Source organism: Gossypium hirsutum, chromosome A12 (assembly GCF_007990345.1).
Source record: "Gossypium hirsutum isolate 1008001.06 chromosome A12, Gossypium_hirsutum_v2.1, whole genome shotgun sequence".
Lineage (NCBI taxonomy): Eukaryota > Viridiplantae > Streptophyta > Magnoliopsida > Malvales > Malvaceae > Gossypium > Gossypium hirsutum.
In genome coordinates, this window is record NC_053435.1 from 96,768,536 (window position 1) to 96,785,883 (window position 17,348).

The 17,348-nt window shown below is 34.1% G+C and overlaps 1 protein-coding gene and 1 long non-coding RNA gene across 5 annotated transcripts in view; both read right to left on the reverse strand.

Annotated features, from left to right (window-relative positions):
- Window positions 1-1,528: 1,528 nt before the first annotated feature.
- The window catches only part of LOC107938242 (guanine nucleotide exchange factor SPIKE 1), a 35,311-nt gene continuing 19,491 nt past the window's right edge, over window positions 1,529-17,348 (reverse strand). For 2 of the 4 annotated variants that reach the window (XM_041083188.1, XM_041083189.1), the window contains exons 22-31: window positions 7,314-7,389; window positions 7,087-7,197; window positions 6,315-6,497; window positions 5,444-5,587; window positions 5,128-5,301; window positions 4,647-4,994; window positions 4,230-4,559; window positions 3,433-3,618; window positions 2,102-3,076; window positions 1,529-1,988 (exon numbers count right to left, since the gene is read on the reverse strand). In XM_041083188.1, the coding sequence (XP_040939122.1) occupies window positions 1,734-1,988; window positions 2,102-3,076; window positions 3,433-3,618; window positions 4,230-4,559; window positions 4,647-4,994; window positions 5,128-5,301; window positions 5,444-5,587; window positions 6,315-6,497; window positions 7,087-7,197; window positions 7,314-7,389 (2,782 nt within the window). In that variant the 3' untranslated portion in view covers window positions 1,529-1,733. The remainder of the gene's footprint in view (window positions 1,989-2,101; window positions 3,077-3,432; window positions 3,619-4,229; window positions 4,560-4,646; window positions 4,995-5,127; window positions 5,302-5,443; window positions 5,588-6,314; window positions 6,498-7,086; window positions 7,198-7,313; window positions 7,390-17,348) is intronic. The other 2 variants (XM_041083186.1, XM_041083187.1) reach the window with 1 other exon arrangement.
- Window positions 15,264-16,221, reverse strand: LOC121211015 (uncharacterized). The gene is made up of 2 exons (XR_005906387.1): window positions 15,886-16,221; window positions 15,264-15,431 (listed from the first exon to the last, which is right to left on the reverse strand). It is a non-coding gene; the product is annotated as an uncharacterized lncRNA (long non-coding RNA).

Sequence of the window (17,348 nt, forward strand, 5' to 3'; positions counted from 1 at the left end):
TTTAATTCATGACTAAATGCTCACAACACAACTAAAAACCAAAATATGCTTCAAGAGTTAAGGTAGAATAAAAAATAACTCATAAACCTCAAAATAAAAGCAAACTACCATGAACTTACCTTCAATTTTTCTTCCCCAAGTGACCGAACATTCAAGAGCTTTCTCCTCTCCTTTCTTTTCTCTAACTTTAGGCTATGATGAACAAAGATGGACAAAATTTTGTTCTTTTCACCCCTTTTTTTTAATAAAATTTCATATTTCATCCATTTAATTCTTTAATACAAAAGACATAAAATTCCCATCATGGAACATTTACCTAACCCATTATCAATTTGTATCAATTTGTACCATAAATTATGAATATTAAGTGCACATTTTGTCTACAACAACATGATGACCAGCCACATGATGTAAAATGAGAAGTTTGTCATGCAAATCCTCCTATTTTGCACTCCTATTTATTTGGCCACTTCAATTTAGCCTATAGCATTTTCAAACATTTTCACATAAGTCCTATTTCATAATTTCACCTCCTTTTTTCTTATGGAATAAAAAAATTAACTAAAATTATCGAGTTCTATCTTAAACTTAGACCTTCTAGAAACCCACTAACATAATTAAACCTATGCCAACATTCACAGAATTCCCGAAAATTGAAGCGTTACACCGAAATGAAAAAACCGAATAAACATATATAATTAAAAGTCAGATAATTTATAATTAAATTTCAAACTCTTCGTCTGTTAGTTTTAATCATAAAATCATTTCACTATTTTTATTTTTAAAAATTTACACCTCCTTTTCGAATTTAAGATGCAGTATTAAAATTTTTAAATCCCTCCTTCCTAAGCAAAATTGGGCAAGGCATTGTTCGATTAGTATCTAACAAAAATGTTACTGATTTTGATGCCATCACTATATATGCAAACTAAAATAGATCACTGTATTTTAAAGGAATTAATTCTAGGAGACTCCATGTGGCTGCCATCAACTCAATTTTTAACTCAATAAATATGTCGTAAATTTTCCGGCAAGCTCGCAATGGAAAACAAGAGCTTTTTCACCAGCGAATAGAATTAAAATATAAACAAAAAAATATCATGATGTTCATACTTACACTTAATAACAAAGGAAGAAAAAAAAATTCTTAGTAAACCGCAATTCTAGAGCCAAAACGTTCCCAACCGCACAAATTATAGCATCAGCAATTAGCAGTGTCAGGTGTGCTGTGCAGTCAGTAGTAGCACTGTCATTACCTGCATAAGCATACCCTTACATTCACTGCACTATAATTAACCAATCACTTTCCAGAATTATGTAGGAAGTTCCATCTAATATGGATGACCCTAACCCTGCATGATTCTTTCATGTGATTTGATTAATTTAAACGATAATCAGAAAATACAGATTCCCATTTCTAGAGGTCCTTTGTAAAACCTGTTGAATACTACTACTCTACATAGCGTTTTGGCAAATGAGCTTTACCTGATTCTCATCTGATCATCAAAAGCTAGAAGTAACATGTCACTGACCAAAAATGCCTTGCCCAATTTTGCTTAGGCAGGAGGGATATAGCTTCAATAAGTAATCCACCATTGCACACAAACAAATTGGTTATTACATACATCAACAATCATCATTTGAGCACAGATCTACAAAAAGAATGTGTCACAATCTTTATGAACAGCTTGCACCAGAAAGATATATCGGAGCAAGTAATGCTTACAACATTATCAGAGCTCTGATAGAATTGCAGGGATGTAATGAGATAGCTCTGCTGTGAGAGATTGAAATCCATTCACTAGTTGTGTGTGGAAATCTTGGTCTTCTTCTCCTATTAGTCTGAAGTGTACACGAATTGCCCGCTTGCAAACAGCCATAAATTCAAGGAGTGCAGCAATAAGTTGCTGTAGCTCCTGAGAACGCAACCTTGTGGCAGGTTCACCAGACAAGAAGGCTGTGCACACACTCAGAACACCACTATTCACCTGCATGTGTGCAGTGTCTTTTTCAGTATGGAAATCACTCCCACCCATATAATTACTTCAAAGGGAAAAAAATGAACAGGAAACTGAAAAATATAGAAAGATGTTTAGCTCACTTGAACTGCAACACTGCCTTGAAGAATTCTTTGCAGGCTCTGAAGACGAGGCAGTTGGTCTCCTTCGGAACTACGAGGCTCTTCCAACTCATTTCGTAGGGCTGCTGTTCGAGTTTCAATCATTCCAATCGCATTCTCAACCGGAGAAAATTCAAGTGATTCAGATTTTATCACCAAGAGCCTATTGACAAGTGCAGGGAATGAGCCCTCAGTCTGAAGAACAGTCCTCCTTTTCCATTGGTCTTCCAATCCACCTTGGGTCTTGCCATTTTTCGTGAATGGAGTGTCAAATAAGAAGCGGTCAAAAACACGTGCACGGACAGTTCCAGTAGAAAGAGAAAAGATTCTTTCCCTTCTGCTTCCCAAATCTTCATCTTCCATGACTGGATCAACAGCTGTTATCTGCAGGTAACAGACTCCAGGCTGCAACTCCTCTGCCTTCACCTGTCTGGAATCAGGAATAATGTGCAATGTATGATTACCATCCATCCTAGATTCATATATATGACTAAGTTTTTCCATTATATCACCCAAGCGCACATCACGAGGTTCTCGGTAAACATATTCTTTCCGGTCCAGCTTACCAAATCTCTCACCATAAAATCCAACCCTATAGTAAGTAGCATCAGTGAAAGGGATAGGGCTTGACTCCTGCTCAAGGATTGATTCATAGATGTTTGTGAGCAATGTATGACATTTAGCCAGTTGTCCATATGCTCTTCTGCTCTTATAAACTGGAATAACGAGTTCCAAAATGCTTGCACAGAAATGATAGAGTTCAGCTTGAGAGAAAAGTTTATTTGCAAGTTGTAGGTACTTAACAGCAGAGTCAACAGTGAGCTTCGAAGCACCGTATCCCTCAACCTCAGCTGCTGATGCCTCCGATGTGATTTCACTGCTGACCATAGGACAAATTTTACGTAAGGCTGTCACATGATCCTTGCTCCAAACACCATCGTTTCTAGCAACAAGAGCCTACAACATAGAGATTCATATATAATGGTAAAATATGAACAAATTTGCAAAAAGTAGAAATCCTATTTCTTAGGTTAGTGTTTCTTGGCAGCATTTCCCTTTTTATCTGTTTAAATTTTGGAGCAAGGGCTTCATGTACTTTAGAAGGTAATCCTGCCATTTTTTAAAATTAATTGAAAATTACAATCTGTTCCTGCTTTTGTCTCATGTAATTTCACTTCTATGACATGTAAATTCATGATTTCCCAACATTTAATGATCCTAAGTGAGAAAATGCCAAATTTACTATTAGATGGCAATGTCTCACAGGAATCTTATAACGGCTGCACACAAACAAGTTAATAGGAGTTTCTCACCTGCATTACAACACCAGCAACAGCCACAGCACACTGTGCAGCTTCAGCCCAAGACTGCATTTCTTGATGTGCATCACACAAATGCAGCAACCACATTATGTGAAGATCTGGGACAGGGGCAAATGCCATTGCAAGCTTGTAAAAGCTTTCTGCTGCTGCATATCTATCCATGGACATTACAGAGCCCTGCAAAAAGGATAGTGTTTAGATGTTAATGCAACAAGATTATCTTCATCCAGATCACAAGCAGAAACAAAAGCCAAAACATTAAAGGGTTCCTACTATCAAACTAATTAACTAAAGCCATGAAAAAACAGTCTTCATTAATATAAAATTAAATTAGCTTAATCATTTTAAGGGGCTGTTTGCTTTAGGTCAGACAAAGCCAATCTATGCATGACTTCACACCAAAACAGCAACATCCTCAACTGCTGCCGTTCTCATCCCTCCAAAAGCAGCAGAAAGAATCCAAGCCCTTTTAACCAAAAGATGTAGGTATCTATTTAATTCAGATGGGGAGTGGTCCTGTCATGATAATTTAAGAATTCTACCTTTTTTTGTGTTAAGATGCAGCAGGTCTTAGACAGTTAAACTGTACATTTAGTTACAATTTTGAATCTAAAACAAAGGTTGCATGAAGATCATACAGGAAACTGAATGCAAATATAACAAGTGAACCACAATAACTCTCCTCTACCTCACATAATGGTAATAATAACAATAACAACAAAAGTTTTTCTTCAAAAATTATTCTCAGCAAAATCCCCAGAAGAAACTGACATATATTTTAGACTTACCAACAGTGCATGCTCCAGACTAGCATCAAGGGCAAGAAGAAGGCTGCCAGAGAGAGATTTTACTTCTGACCAGGACCATCTATTCTCTTTAAAATTTTCTGGAGTTACCAATAGAGCATCCTCAGGAAGTCCACATTCCTTCAAAAGGCCAGAGCTCTTGACTTCATCTGCCATTTCCTCTAAAGATTTTCGAAGCCTTCGTGCTTCACCACTTTCCTCAAGTGTCCCATCAGACTTCATCTGAGTCACCTGCATGTCAGACATTAGCTCGGACAAGGTGATAGTCAGCATTACCCTCAACCTTGCAGTCTGCATGAAGTAGAATGAACTCTGCAAGAATGAAGAAATAATTGATGTCAGATTGAACAACAGAAGCATGCCAACAGAAATCCGTCTTAGGAATGCCAAAAGGCCTACCCTCACGAGTATCTGAAGCCCAATAACAGCTCTTTTCCTAATATTATCATTTCGAAAGACTGCAAGTCGAAGTAGATGAAAGGCAACTTGTTTTAAGAAACGATCATTCTCCCTAGCCATTAGTGTTGCCCCATGAAGATCAAATACATTGTTGAAGACAGGCAGAAAAGCTTTCCAGAAAACCAGTGGCTGATTTCGGGAAAAGAAGCTCATAATTATAGATGATAAACAATCAAGTTTTCCATAATCAGTAGCAATGCTATGGGATGCCGCCATTGCAGAAAATTTCTCAGATATTTCTAAAACCTGAAGACTAACAGCAGCACTCAAGTTTTCTTCCCAAAGCTCCTGAAACAAGCAAGAAAACCATGACTACCTAGGCCAAATTCAGAACAAGATCAAATAGGTAATGAGAACATCTTCTTTCTTTTATTTCTTTTTTGTGTGTGGAGAAAAACATGACATTCTGACACAACTTTACCAGTTTTTGTCGCAAAATTGGATGCAAAGATTCTCTAAGTGCTTGGGCTGAAGCTCCAATCCTAGAAGATTGGGCCTGAGCCAGAGCTTCTCTCAAGGAATATGGCTGGCTAGGGGAGCTCAGCTGAGAATTCACCCTCTGCCACAAGTAACCATTTTCAGGAGTTCCCTGAGGCTGCAATAGGGCAATCAAACAATGTATAAAACAATTAGTACATGCGGTTCTCTGTATCTACAAAATCAAGAACCTCCAAAAGCAAACATACGAACTTCTCAGATTTATGAGCAACAGATGAAATGACAATAATATTACTCACTCTAACTTCTTGTCTCGATGCTTCAGATAAATAATTGTTGATTGCAGGAGAAAGCTTATCAGAATACTTTGGTGATGTAGGTGCATCACCCACAGGATTGCGAGAACTGCTTCCTATAAGCATTCCATCAGCAGGCTTTCGGTGCTGTAAGTACATGCAAAGTTAGTATAACAGGAAGGGTAAGAAGTAAAAGAGCCTCAGCTACAAACCAAATTCCATATGACATGTGAAACAAGTTCATACTATCAAAAGAATTGACCAGAATTGAAGAGAAAAGCTAGGGAAGCAAAACTTCCCTTCTCTATTGCATATTTTTTCACACTTGAACATTAGATATTTCTTATAAGCTTTTCTTACAAGGAATAAAAAATTTGTTTTGTAGAAATTTTTTATGTACTTTCTTACTCATTTTAGTTTTTGTCGCACATACAGACATACACACAATTGAAATATCCAATAATTCTTAAAAAAATTTATTTATTCTTTTTGTTTAGGAAAAAATTGCCAATAATTTGTGTAGAGTTAAGCAGTGTCATATATATAATATATATTATGCATAGGAACATAAGCATACAAATATTTATTTATCCATTACACACACATGCAATAGAGGATAGTTGGTGGCAAAAATTCCCTACATATTTAAGCCCAATAATACCAGAGTTCAACGTCTAATGACACCAATGAAGGCTAAGATTTAAAGGAACTGGGTAATCCTTGATGGTGGTAAGGAGCATAGTGACAAACTAAACACAAACAAATAAAACCTTAATCCCAACAAGAAGCTACCTAAACTATTAAAATAACTGAACCAACATACAATTTTGCACAATGAAAAGGAGGAAATTGAATGTTTAGCTGTAATAGCAACCTCAAAATGAACCAGGCATTCCTCCATGAGTTTGAAAAATAATCTAGTTCGAGCAATGCTTTGCTGCCAAGCCTTAACAACTGATGCATCATCCAGATTCCGCACGATTTGCAAGATAACAATCAAAACTTCACGCTTTTCGGCAGCATTTAAGTTGTAAAATACGGGCATTTCATCTAGAATCTGCAGAGAGGATAAATTCACTTGCAAGAAATTTATGTATAGGTAAATTATAAGCCAACAGGGAACAAATGCAGTCTTATAACGCAAGTCATCTTTAACAAAATGCCATCCCAAATTTTAGACTCCAAAATCATATTCTCTCTTATTTCTAATAAAGAATGTCAGAGCATAGATTTATGCCAGTCCTATCCTGTTTTGTGCTTAGACTAAAATTCCAACAACATTAATGCACCCAGTTTTTCCTCAGCAACTTATTTTTGGCGAGATCTGAAATTTCATAGAATAATATAGTACCCCATTCATGCTAAATTACATTTTAGGAAAGATGCTACAAATTCAAGAAGCAATAAATAAATAGTACCATGTGGATTTTTCTTGGATGATACAAATATGACACCAAACAGCCATGTAATTTTGACACTTACACTAATCTGTCTCAACTTCAAGCTCATTTGGGTGTAGACAATTGTAATACCATTTACACAATATCATAAAGATGCAATATCAGGAATGTCATACCACTGCCTAGTGCTTAATCAGCATAATCATCATCATCATCAAGCCATAAAATAATTTAAGTACAATTTACCTGGCCAATGAGGGGAAAATATAGTTGAGCAATATACAGCTTGTCTTCAGGTTTTTGGTACCGAGCATCAAACTCATGCTTACATAAAACAACCACCAAAATTCTAGCTGCCTAATCACACAAAAAGCAAATGTTATTTTCAAAGCGACAAAATATGCTATATATCTTAAGCACTATATATATGACCATGATGTTTTGAAACAGATAACCTTTTTATCCAAACTCACCTTAGCACGCTGAGATAAATCATCATGATCCCAAGTAAGGAAAAGCTCTTGAATCAAGACAGATGAAAGATAGTTCCTTAATCACAATATACACCAAGTCAATTGAGTGATACTAGCATTTCAGCTACTAATTAATAGAGATTTTGTCGGACTAAGTCCATGCAAAAAAATAAAACTCAATTTTCAAGAGATCAGAGACAGAGAGAGAGAGAGAGAGAGAGAGAGAGAAAGAGAGAGGAAAAACTACTGCCAGCAAATCCCTTTTTTATATTAAGATAAACTAACCAAATTACTAGAAATAAAGAAAAATAACTAATTGACCTCAAACTAATTAAATTTCTAGAAATAAAGAAAAATAACTAATTGACCTCTATACAATGTCTGTTAAGCATCTTGATTTTGACCGTTTAAGCACAGGTGACATGGATGACAATCAGATGAAAGCGGGCTAGGTTAACTGCCAAGATAATTTAAGATCACGGTCTAACTTTTGGTAATTTTAGAACCAATTTAAGCTGAAATGATTCCATTAAGTCATGTTTATGTTTCTAAAGTATAAAAGATTGTTGGCTTTACTTTCTTTTCATCAGTTTGCTCAATCTAACGATAGTTTCCAGGTTTCCAGCAGATTTAAGTCTTGAGTTATTTTACTTTGATCTATTTTTTATAATGTAAGTGTTGTTTTAAGTCAAGCTTGGAACTTCATTATTTTGGATCTCAAGTACATGAAAGATAGGAATGCTAGAAGTCTAGAAACATTCATGTAATTTCTTGCATTAAAGAATGAGAAGTCAAGTAAATTTCATTTTACTTCTCACAATCTAATACACCCCACCCATGCCCTACCCCCTCCATCAACACTCTCCTATGCCAGAGGTTTGGGTGGTTTACAGAATATCATTACACTGAACTCTAGTAACTTGGAACACACCATGAAATTCATTCATGCACGTATGTATCATCCACTAAGAACTTGAAGCCTTTATGCCAGATTTTACAACAGGAAGGAAATTTTGTTACAATTGATGATAGTGCCAGAACAACAAGAAAACATTGTTACCATAAAATACATCCCAGTTATATAAGCTCTACACCTATAAAGAGGGATGCTCTCCTCTCCATGAAGACATGACATAAAGCAAAAACTATCTATTTACATCATGAAAGTAGTGAAACATAAAAACAGAAGAAGGTACCTGTCTGAGGGGTCTCTCCCAGGCATTTCCACAAAAAGATCATGATCACATATTATCTGCAGAAAAATTAGCTTGCAATCATGCAGAACTGATTGACATACCCCAGAAAACTTGTCCAGATACAAGGACACCTGAAACAAATAAAACACATTTAGAAGGTGATTATCAAAGCAATAGCAATGACATGAGTGTCATATGATTATCTTGTCTTTCCTCTTTCCTCATACATAAAACAAAACAACTCCTCATAACCAAAACGCAAATAACAGATGGAGTAAATATCAGTCAAGAGTTAACAAAGCATAAGACATGCTTCCAACCAGTGGCATAACTCATTAAAAGACAGTTTACAGCTGTAGACGAAATTGAATGACTGCTTGAGCATCACCTTATTAAATTGTAAAAGTTAATGAAAACAAGGGATACTCAACCGAGCATAGAAACAACCTGCAAGGTTTCTATTTTTTTTTCCACAATTGGAGAGTGCAATCATCATGGCAACAAATATCACTGACTAATGGACTTTTTGAGTTGCTGACTCATTACCAAATCCAAGTTCACCAACCTAAATTACTTTTGTCAATTCTAAAACATAGCAGCGGGATTTAAGTCAGCAAAAGAATGTTTTTCACACTAGTGATACATGTCATATAGCTTGTTGACACTTGAGACTCCTAAATTATGTAACACATCTACTTTTAGCTCCCTACAGCATTAATGGGGTCAGTGAGTGATGTTGAGTGGGGTGCAGATAGAGGTTTAGATTACTTAATTCCATTGATGAGTGGCAAATCGATAACAAGAGTTTGCAGGCTTTGACATGCTTTTTATCATTAAGAAAGACAAGAATCTGTTGATAACAAAATTGTGATTGTCAATTAGAAGGTATTGGTTTTTCTAATTTGGAATGTCTTATTCTTTGTATATTTTACATTTTTTAATTTTTATGTAGACATTTCTCTAGATCAATAATTTTCTGGAACATATAATCCAAGACTAAAAGTTCCGATACTAGAGAGAAGAGGTTAATGATTATCAGTGTTGATAGTAATTAACTTTGTTTTTGCTTTTCCAATTTGTTTGTAGATTGTTTGATATAATTCACCTTTTTCTTAAAGAGGTAAAGACCTTAGGAACAGCTTCTGTCAACCTTTCATCATGAATATATAAATGATTTATGTGAACTAGGAAAACATATTTTCCTATTCCTATGCTTGACTCCTTTTGATCTTGCAGATAGCTTAAATTTTAGCTAACTGTGATTCTTTTTATTGTTCATCAAAGTAAGGACAGGCTTTATTCAAAAAATAATAATAGTAGTCCCCAATAGGCATGGGATCTGTTGGTAGAGAGTTGGACTCTTAGTTCCAATAATCAAGGACAAAACCTTCGGGTGTGTTTGGACAAAGAATTTTAAAATTTTGGAGATCTTTTAAGATGCTAACATTATAAAATGCATCTTTCCAAATTTCTAGTGTTTGTAGTTATTTTGTTTAGGTAAATAAGCTTTTAGAAAAATTTAGGCTATTGGAATTTCATGAGTTAGAAAACTAATTGTAAAAGAAGAATAATGATATTAAATATAAAAAAATGTAATATGGATATCATTAGATTTGTAAAATATATAAATATTTTAATATATAAAATTTTAAAGTATATGTTAGAATTAAATAAAAATGATATTTTGAAGTTCAAGATTTTTATTTTATAGTAAGACCACATCTAATAAATGAAATAAGATTATGAGATATTTTAAAAAAACCACCTATTTAGGTGGAATTTGAATAGCGGATTTGAGCTCAAATCCCCTTTTGAAATTCCTTACAAATTTTGAAATTCTCCATTGGTTTTACCCACAAGTAAACTCATCTTTTGAATTTTGAATACCCTGATAGAAATTATATTTCTCCTTCAAATTACCCATCCAAACACTCTTACAGACCTCTAACTATAAAAAAGACATAAAAGTAGTCAAAGATTCCTACAAGTGTATGCTACTTCAGTTTTTTTTTTTTTTAATAAAATTTTAAGTCATGAGAATACTTGGGTTGTTTCTGAATGAAGTGATAGGAAAAAGGGAAATGAAACAGTTAAATTTCAAATCAAAGAGGTCTCCTAACATGCAATGGTTTAAGGACATGCTAGTCTATGAAACTAATAAGTATGGAAAGCATCTTGTACAAGTTAGTACCATCTAAACCTGATCACAAAAATAGACTATTGAATCAAATAAAAACATACCAATTCAAAAACCTGGCGAGGCTCAATAATGGATAAAGATCATAACAAAAGAATGCCAGACTGCTGTTCAATCGTTTCGCCAAGCTTAGCCCTTTCTTACAACGCTCATGAACTTCAGTTAGAAGGCAATCATACAGCTGGATTATACATCTGAACACACCCTCTTTCAACTGCATCGGGGGAACATCTTCATCTACATTAAAAGAAAGCAAAAGCTGATTTACCAAACTGATGATAGCATAAAACCTTTTTCAATTTCCTCCAACTGAACTCGTTGAAGAATTAACAGAATACTTTCTCAGCATCTGAGAGTATGCATGTATGTATGTAGTCTTGAATATAAGGAGGGATTAAGTTATGTCAATGTAATATTACATATACTTTAATCCATTAAATTTCATGCTCTATTCATGTAATCATGCTGACCAAAATTGAGTAAATTAAAAATACATAGTTGCTTTTGACATAAGGGTTTCAAGCATTTCATATGCTCTAAAGATGTGACAGCATGAATATAATGTTAAATCCAACATTGACTTACAATTTACATGCATGAAAAGTTGATTGAATGTAAAGTAATAGTATGAATATTATGCTAAACCATAAGTGTACACAATAGATAAGATACAGATATCATATTGATTTAAATTTTACATGCATGACAGGTATGAATATAATGTTAAATCCAACACTGACTGGTTAAACCATCAATTTTGGAAATGACAGAAAGATGTAGCAGTAGACAATTACTATAACATATAGAGAGATTCATTTACACAAGCACACATATACCTACATATACGTGTACATCTGTGTGTGCATTTAAATACTTCATGCAATGTAAACCAACCTAATGGAAGGCTATGATAGAACAGACGTGTTTGCTCCAATGCCATTGACTTAACAATTAGCTCAAGAAAAAACCAAGCCATTGCCAGCACATCGTCATACACTGGTCCAACACGATAACCCTTAGCCTGCAGAACAACATCAAATTAATTAAAAAAAAAAACAGTTTCCAAGTCAAGGCTATCTGAATTAAAAATAGCAATGTCTCAGGATTACAAGTAACTTGAGAAACAAGAACTCAAGTTCTATTACTATAAAATGTTTTCAAGTTCTTGAAAATTTCAAGTTTCAAGAATTTATAGAATTTTTCAATGAATTTCTCAAGGACAAACAGGAGCAAGTTTAAGTCTTTTGTGTCACTTCTTTTAAAAAAATTCTACCCCGATGTCGCAAGCCTATAATATCATCTCTCTTTTACAGAAGTATTCAAACAAAATCTTGTTAGGTACTTTATCTTTAACATTTAAATTAGTGATTTGATATAGAACTATGGAGAAACACAACCAAAATGTTTCAAGTCATCATATGACAGTATTCACCCGGGGCTAGAATAAGCTACTGCAAAGTGGGGCGCTGGGAGTGCTAAGTGAGATGGACTTTCATGTGCCTACTTGCAAGGTACTTCACTTGGATCCCACATAGAAAGTGTGGGATTTCTTGGTATACAGAACTAGGCTCTCCAACCTCAACAACTAGCTTTTGGGAAGGTCCATATCATAATTATTCAGCATTTAAAATTTTAATATTAAAGGTTGAGCTTTTTAATTTCAATTTATTAAACTCCCACCAGAGGTTTCATAACTAGGCTTGCAATGATCTATTACACTGTTCTCTTTCCTTTTTCTTGTGTGTGTGGGAAGGGAAGTTTTGAAATCAATTATTACTATTCTAAGTTTCAATATAATTCTAAAAGGAGATCATGAGTTTTCTCTTCAGTTCAAGCAAGCTACATGGACTTGGGAATGGGTGTTCAACATGCAAATGCTGAGTTTTGAACAAGTTTCTGAGTAGATATCTTCAGACTCCAATAGTCAATTATAAGAAATTTGAAACGAGCTCCTGAGTAAATCAAAGTACAGTGAATAGCATTGGTGGCATAGGAATTCAGAAATTACACAATGACACATTCTGCTTAAGAATCTGAACAAATATAGACAGCATACGCATTATTGAATTTTACCAAGAAAAAAGGATATAAAAGAAGGTTTGTAGTTTAGCAGATTACCTTACTACGAGCCAAGCTACCCCACACAGTAGACAAGCCCGGATAAACTGGGGGTTGACGACCACCAAAGTCATCGAAAGCATAATCTACATAGTTAACTAGAGAGCGATTTCGTTCAGAATCATCAACTGACTCTTGCTGCACCCTGCAAATAAATAAACAAAAGATTACACATGATAAAATAAAAGAAAAAAATGATGCCCAAACTTCAATAAAAAGCCTGGAACAGAGAATCTTTCTTAGCACGGCAATGATTAAAGTTCATTTAGTGAAAATAAACCTTCAAGAATATATCAGAGACTTGGCACTTAAACAGTAAGACAATCGTAATCTTGGATTTTAAAAATTGTTATGTTTAATAAATTAATAAATCAGATAAAAGACTATACCTTGTCAGGATATTAACCATGGCTCTGAATGCAGCAACCTGAAAACAAATTAAGAAGAGATTGCAACACATACAGTAAGCAAACCAGTATAACAAGATGAAGCTAAATAATCATAGGCTAGAGAAAAGGCTTAGAGGGAGATGGGGCACAAATGTTTAGGTCGGGACAGATAAAAGATGGAGTTGAAACCTGAAGGGTTTCTCCACCATTCCCTATAAGATGGAGAAGCATATTTAGAATCGGGTGAAGAAACTGAAGCAAAGCAGTGGAATCGACATTCTTTAAGCTGTTGATTGCCTGCAACCCATTAATAGTTTCATGTCATAGGTACATAACTATGTAATGCAATTTAGAGAATATATGCCAGTCAAGATATTTGCCATTGTTGCATAAGATGTATGGCATGTTCATCTTTAACTTTCCAGCCAACTAAAACTTCAATGGGGTTGTTCCACTTTATGATTGCAACTGTTTCCATTACAACCAATATCAAATTGCAAAATTCAAAATTCAAAAGCCTTTTTGCAAGTGTGCCAAAAAAAAAAAAAAAGAACATTTCTATAGATGCAATGTTGGAAAAATATAGAATAAAGCTCTCTATTTGTTGTTGTATAACTTGGAAACTAACATAGACTATCGATCATGGTAGTTTGTACAAGGCACATACTGATAGTAGCAATTTTCATCAAGACATTTTTTTAGTTAGTTTTTTTTCTTTTATTTTTGACCTAGGAAGGGAGGATTCACCCCTAGCTCTCTAAGCACTAGCTCTTAAGTCTTACTGGTTACCAATAGAGAAAATTGCATACTATTGAAACTTTAGAAATAATATTACTAAACCATTCATTAACTTTACATTTTACCTAATCTTAGAAATTAGAATTTCTAAAAGCAATATTTCCAGTAAACTAGATAAATATTAATTTTACAAAATGTTAACAAACTACAATTTACTTTTCAATAGATATAACTATATAAATTGGCAAAAAAATTCATAAATAGATCCAAATTCAATATACTTAATTTTTAGCATTTAAAATAAGAATTTCATACCATTTTTGTAACAGAGTTATTTCCTTGTATTCCTTTCCCCTTGAGCAGTATTTTACGTTAGTTTCCCTAATTTTATACCTATAACTTCCTTATTGATATCTTTTAAATTAATTTAATTCTTTTAACACATCTTATTTTTCTTTTTATTTTTTACTTTACATCATCCCAATCCCTAAAACATATTTTCATTATAATTTCTTTCCATTTTATCCTTATCCCCCACAAAAGCATCATTTTATGCATTACTTTTCAGTATTTTTTTTCCTTCTCCTCCATCCAACACAACCTTTCTTTTCCCTTCTGCATATTCTGCAGCCCTGCCTCCCTTCTATCTCAGTTTTACCATTAACCAAATCTCTTTCCTTTCTCTTTGTTTTTTTACCTTCCCAAGTTCACCTTTAATTATGGTTTTATCTCTCAAACCAATTTTGTCCTCTTTGGTTCCAGAAGTTTCACTGTCAATGCCTTCCTAGTTTCATCCCTCAAGCCAACTCCAACACCTAGATTTAGAGTAGGCAAAGCTTAAACTAAACTAATTCAATTGAACCAGAGAACCCAATTTGACTACAAAAAGTCAACAACCCAAACCAATATTGAGCCAATACTAAATCATTATAATAGAAAAATAATGACTTCAAAAGCAAAGTGTGACAAAAGTTGGCAAAATGTGACTTTGAATATCTTACCGAAAGTTGACGAAATTAGACTCAACCAAATAACCCACTCGAACAGTTGAACCTAACCGAATTGACATTAGAAGTCAACAACTAGAATCAAAATGACATGAATTCAGATAAACCAGACTGGAACAGAGCTGAATCCCCACTTACCACCTCTACCCAGAGTCAATATTTCAATCTCTTTTATTGTTCATTCTGTTTTGCTTTCATACCAATCTATTCTTATCTACTGGAAGATTATGGAATTTGTGTATATAAAATCAATGGATTCAAAAAAGATAACCAAACATTGAGGTGAACCAATAAGCAGAAAACAGAAGTACCTCCAAAAGTTCAGAACCCCAAGGTGGGCTTGTTCGAAGAGTGTGTCTATCATACTCAAGAAAAAAATCTCTGATGCGCTCATTAATCGGGTATAGAGATGAACAAAGTCTTAACCGCAATTTGAATACATTTTTTCCATCTTCCAAATAATCCAACCTCTCCTGCAAACAAAAGGAAAAGTAAATATGAATTTAATTGTCAGGTTTTAATAATAAGCATCCAATCAGAAGACACACTCAAAACTGTATCTGAAGAAATTATCACAGTTAAGCACAAAAGCTTCCCACCAACTATAGCATCCAATACCAATAATACTAGAATAAAACAAGCCAACAAATTTGCCACCTAACACAAGCAGGAATTTCCAATTTACATTAAACAAATATACACGAATGAAATAAAAGCAAACTTATTTAAGCAACCGAATTATGCAGCGTCACACATACAATCAATAAAATGTAGCTATTTGATTTACAATGAAAGGACAGAAGAAATCCAAAACTAAAGTACAACAAAGACTTTGATGATAAACACAATGAGAATATCTCATCAAACTGCACTGTAGAAAAGGATATGAGTGGTTATATATTGAATACTTAATCTTGCAAAACATACCTTGCCAGAATCCAGGAGATAATGTGGAACCAATTCCCTTATTATCGGTAAAGAAATTTCAGATCGCAATCTGAATTAAAAAAAAAAATCAAATTATGGATTTATTGAACCTGTTGAGCAATGATGAATCTTATGAGAATAAAATAAACATTCCAAAAGAAAAACCTTTCCTCCCTAGATAAAATAAAAATTAGTCACTTAATCATTTGTTTTTCAATGCATAAATGAAGCAACCATGATTTATCCAAAATAAATGAGCTAATTAAACTACTAGCCCCATTTCACAGCTAATTACCATTATCTGAATAGATGAAGAAGTGACTTCTTATTTCTGATTTCAAGAGAATAAAAAAAGGAAGAAGTTCAAACGAGCAATACATATGGCATGGAAATGGTCGAATAAAAAATGAACAATAATACATAAACTAATAAAAAAAAAAAAAAAAAAGTTAAAAAGTCTGAAAATAAAAAAAAATATACAAAATGAAAAAATAATACATACTCATGTTTTTTGGAGCTCAAGTTTAGTTTGAAGATCAACATGGAAAAAGTAAATAACAGGTGATGGTGTGCCAGACAGCAGGAAGTGAACTTTAATCTCATCGTGATAGCAGGCAACCCTAGCACCAACAGCAACTTGTGGTGAGCATATTTCTGGTGTGATGAACCACGATCCCTTGGATGGATTGCCTGTGTATTAATTGGACAAAGAAACAAGTAAGAAAAAACTAGAAAACTGAATCTAAAGATCAATCAACACATTTACCTCTAAGGCGCCTCCGGCCCATCATCCTTTTAGCTCAACTGTATGAAAGATCCTTTTCGACAAACACAGTTAACGAACACATATAGACAATGAAAAAGCTGCAAGAATGGTCATTCATTGTTGTGCGGAAGTCAAAACTGAAACGCAGATGAATTAACATAGTAGTTTATATTAAATGATACCATATAGTATAACAAATAAAATATAAAATATAAAATAGGCCATATCATGCCAGTCCTAATGCTAAGATTCTCAGATGCACAGATAAGTAGCAGCATATTGCAATCATCACACTACAAGGAGCACGTAGTTTGCAAGACAGCCTTAGTTTAGATTCAGTCCAATTTTTAACCCAAACACGAAGCATAGACAATTTTAAAAAAGGACTAGAACTAAATTGCACACACTTGACAAGGATCACCTACTAATTTGTCTTACTTTAGTTGCAACAACTTGGCAACATCATAATCAATGGACCCAAAAGGTGCTCCAGCTAAGATTAGAGAAACTTAGAAAATGCATAACAATCCCAATGGAGTAAAAAATCAGCATCTGGATAAGCACAACAAGTGACTGTAAGCATGCTAATATTTATTCAAAATAACCTAACAGCAGACATTGCACTTAATAGTTTGTGAAATAAAAAGTAAACCAAACAAAGACTAGATATAAAAAAACAATTATCTATCAAAGCAAA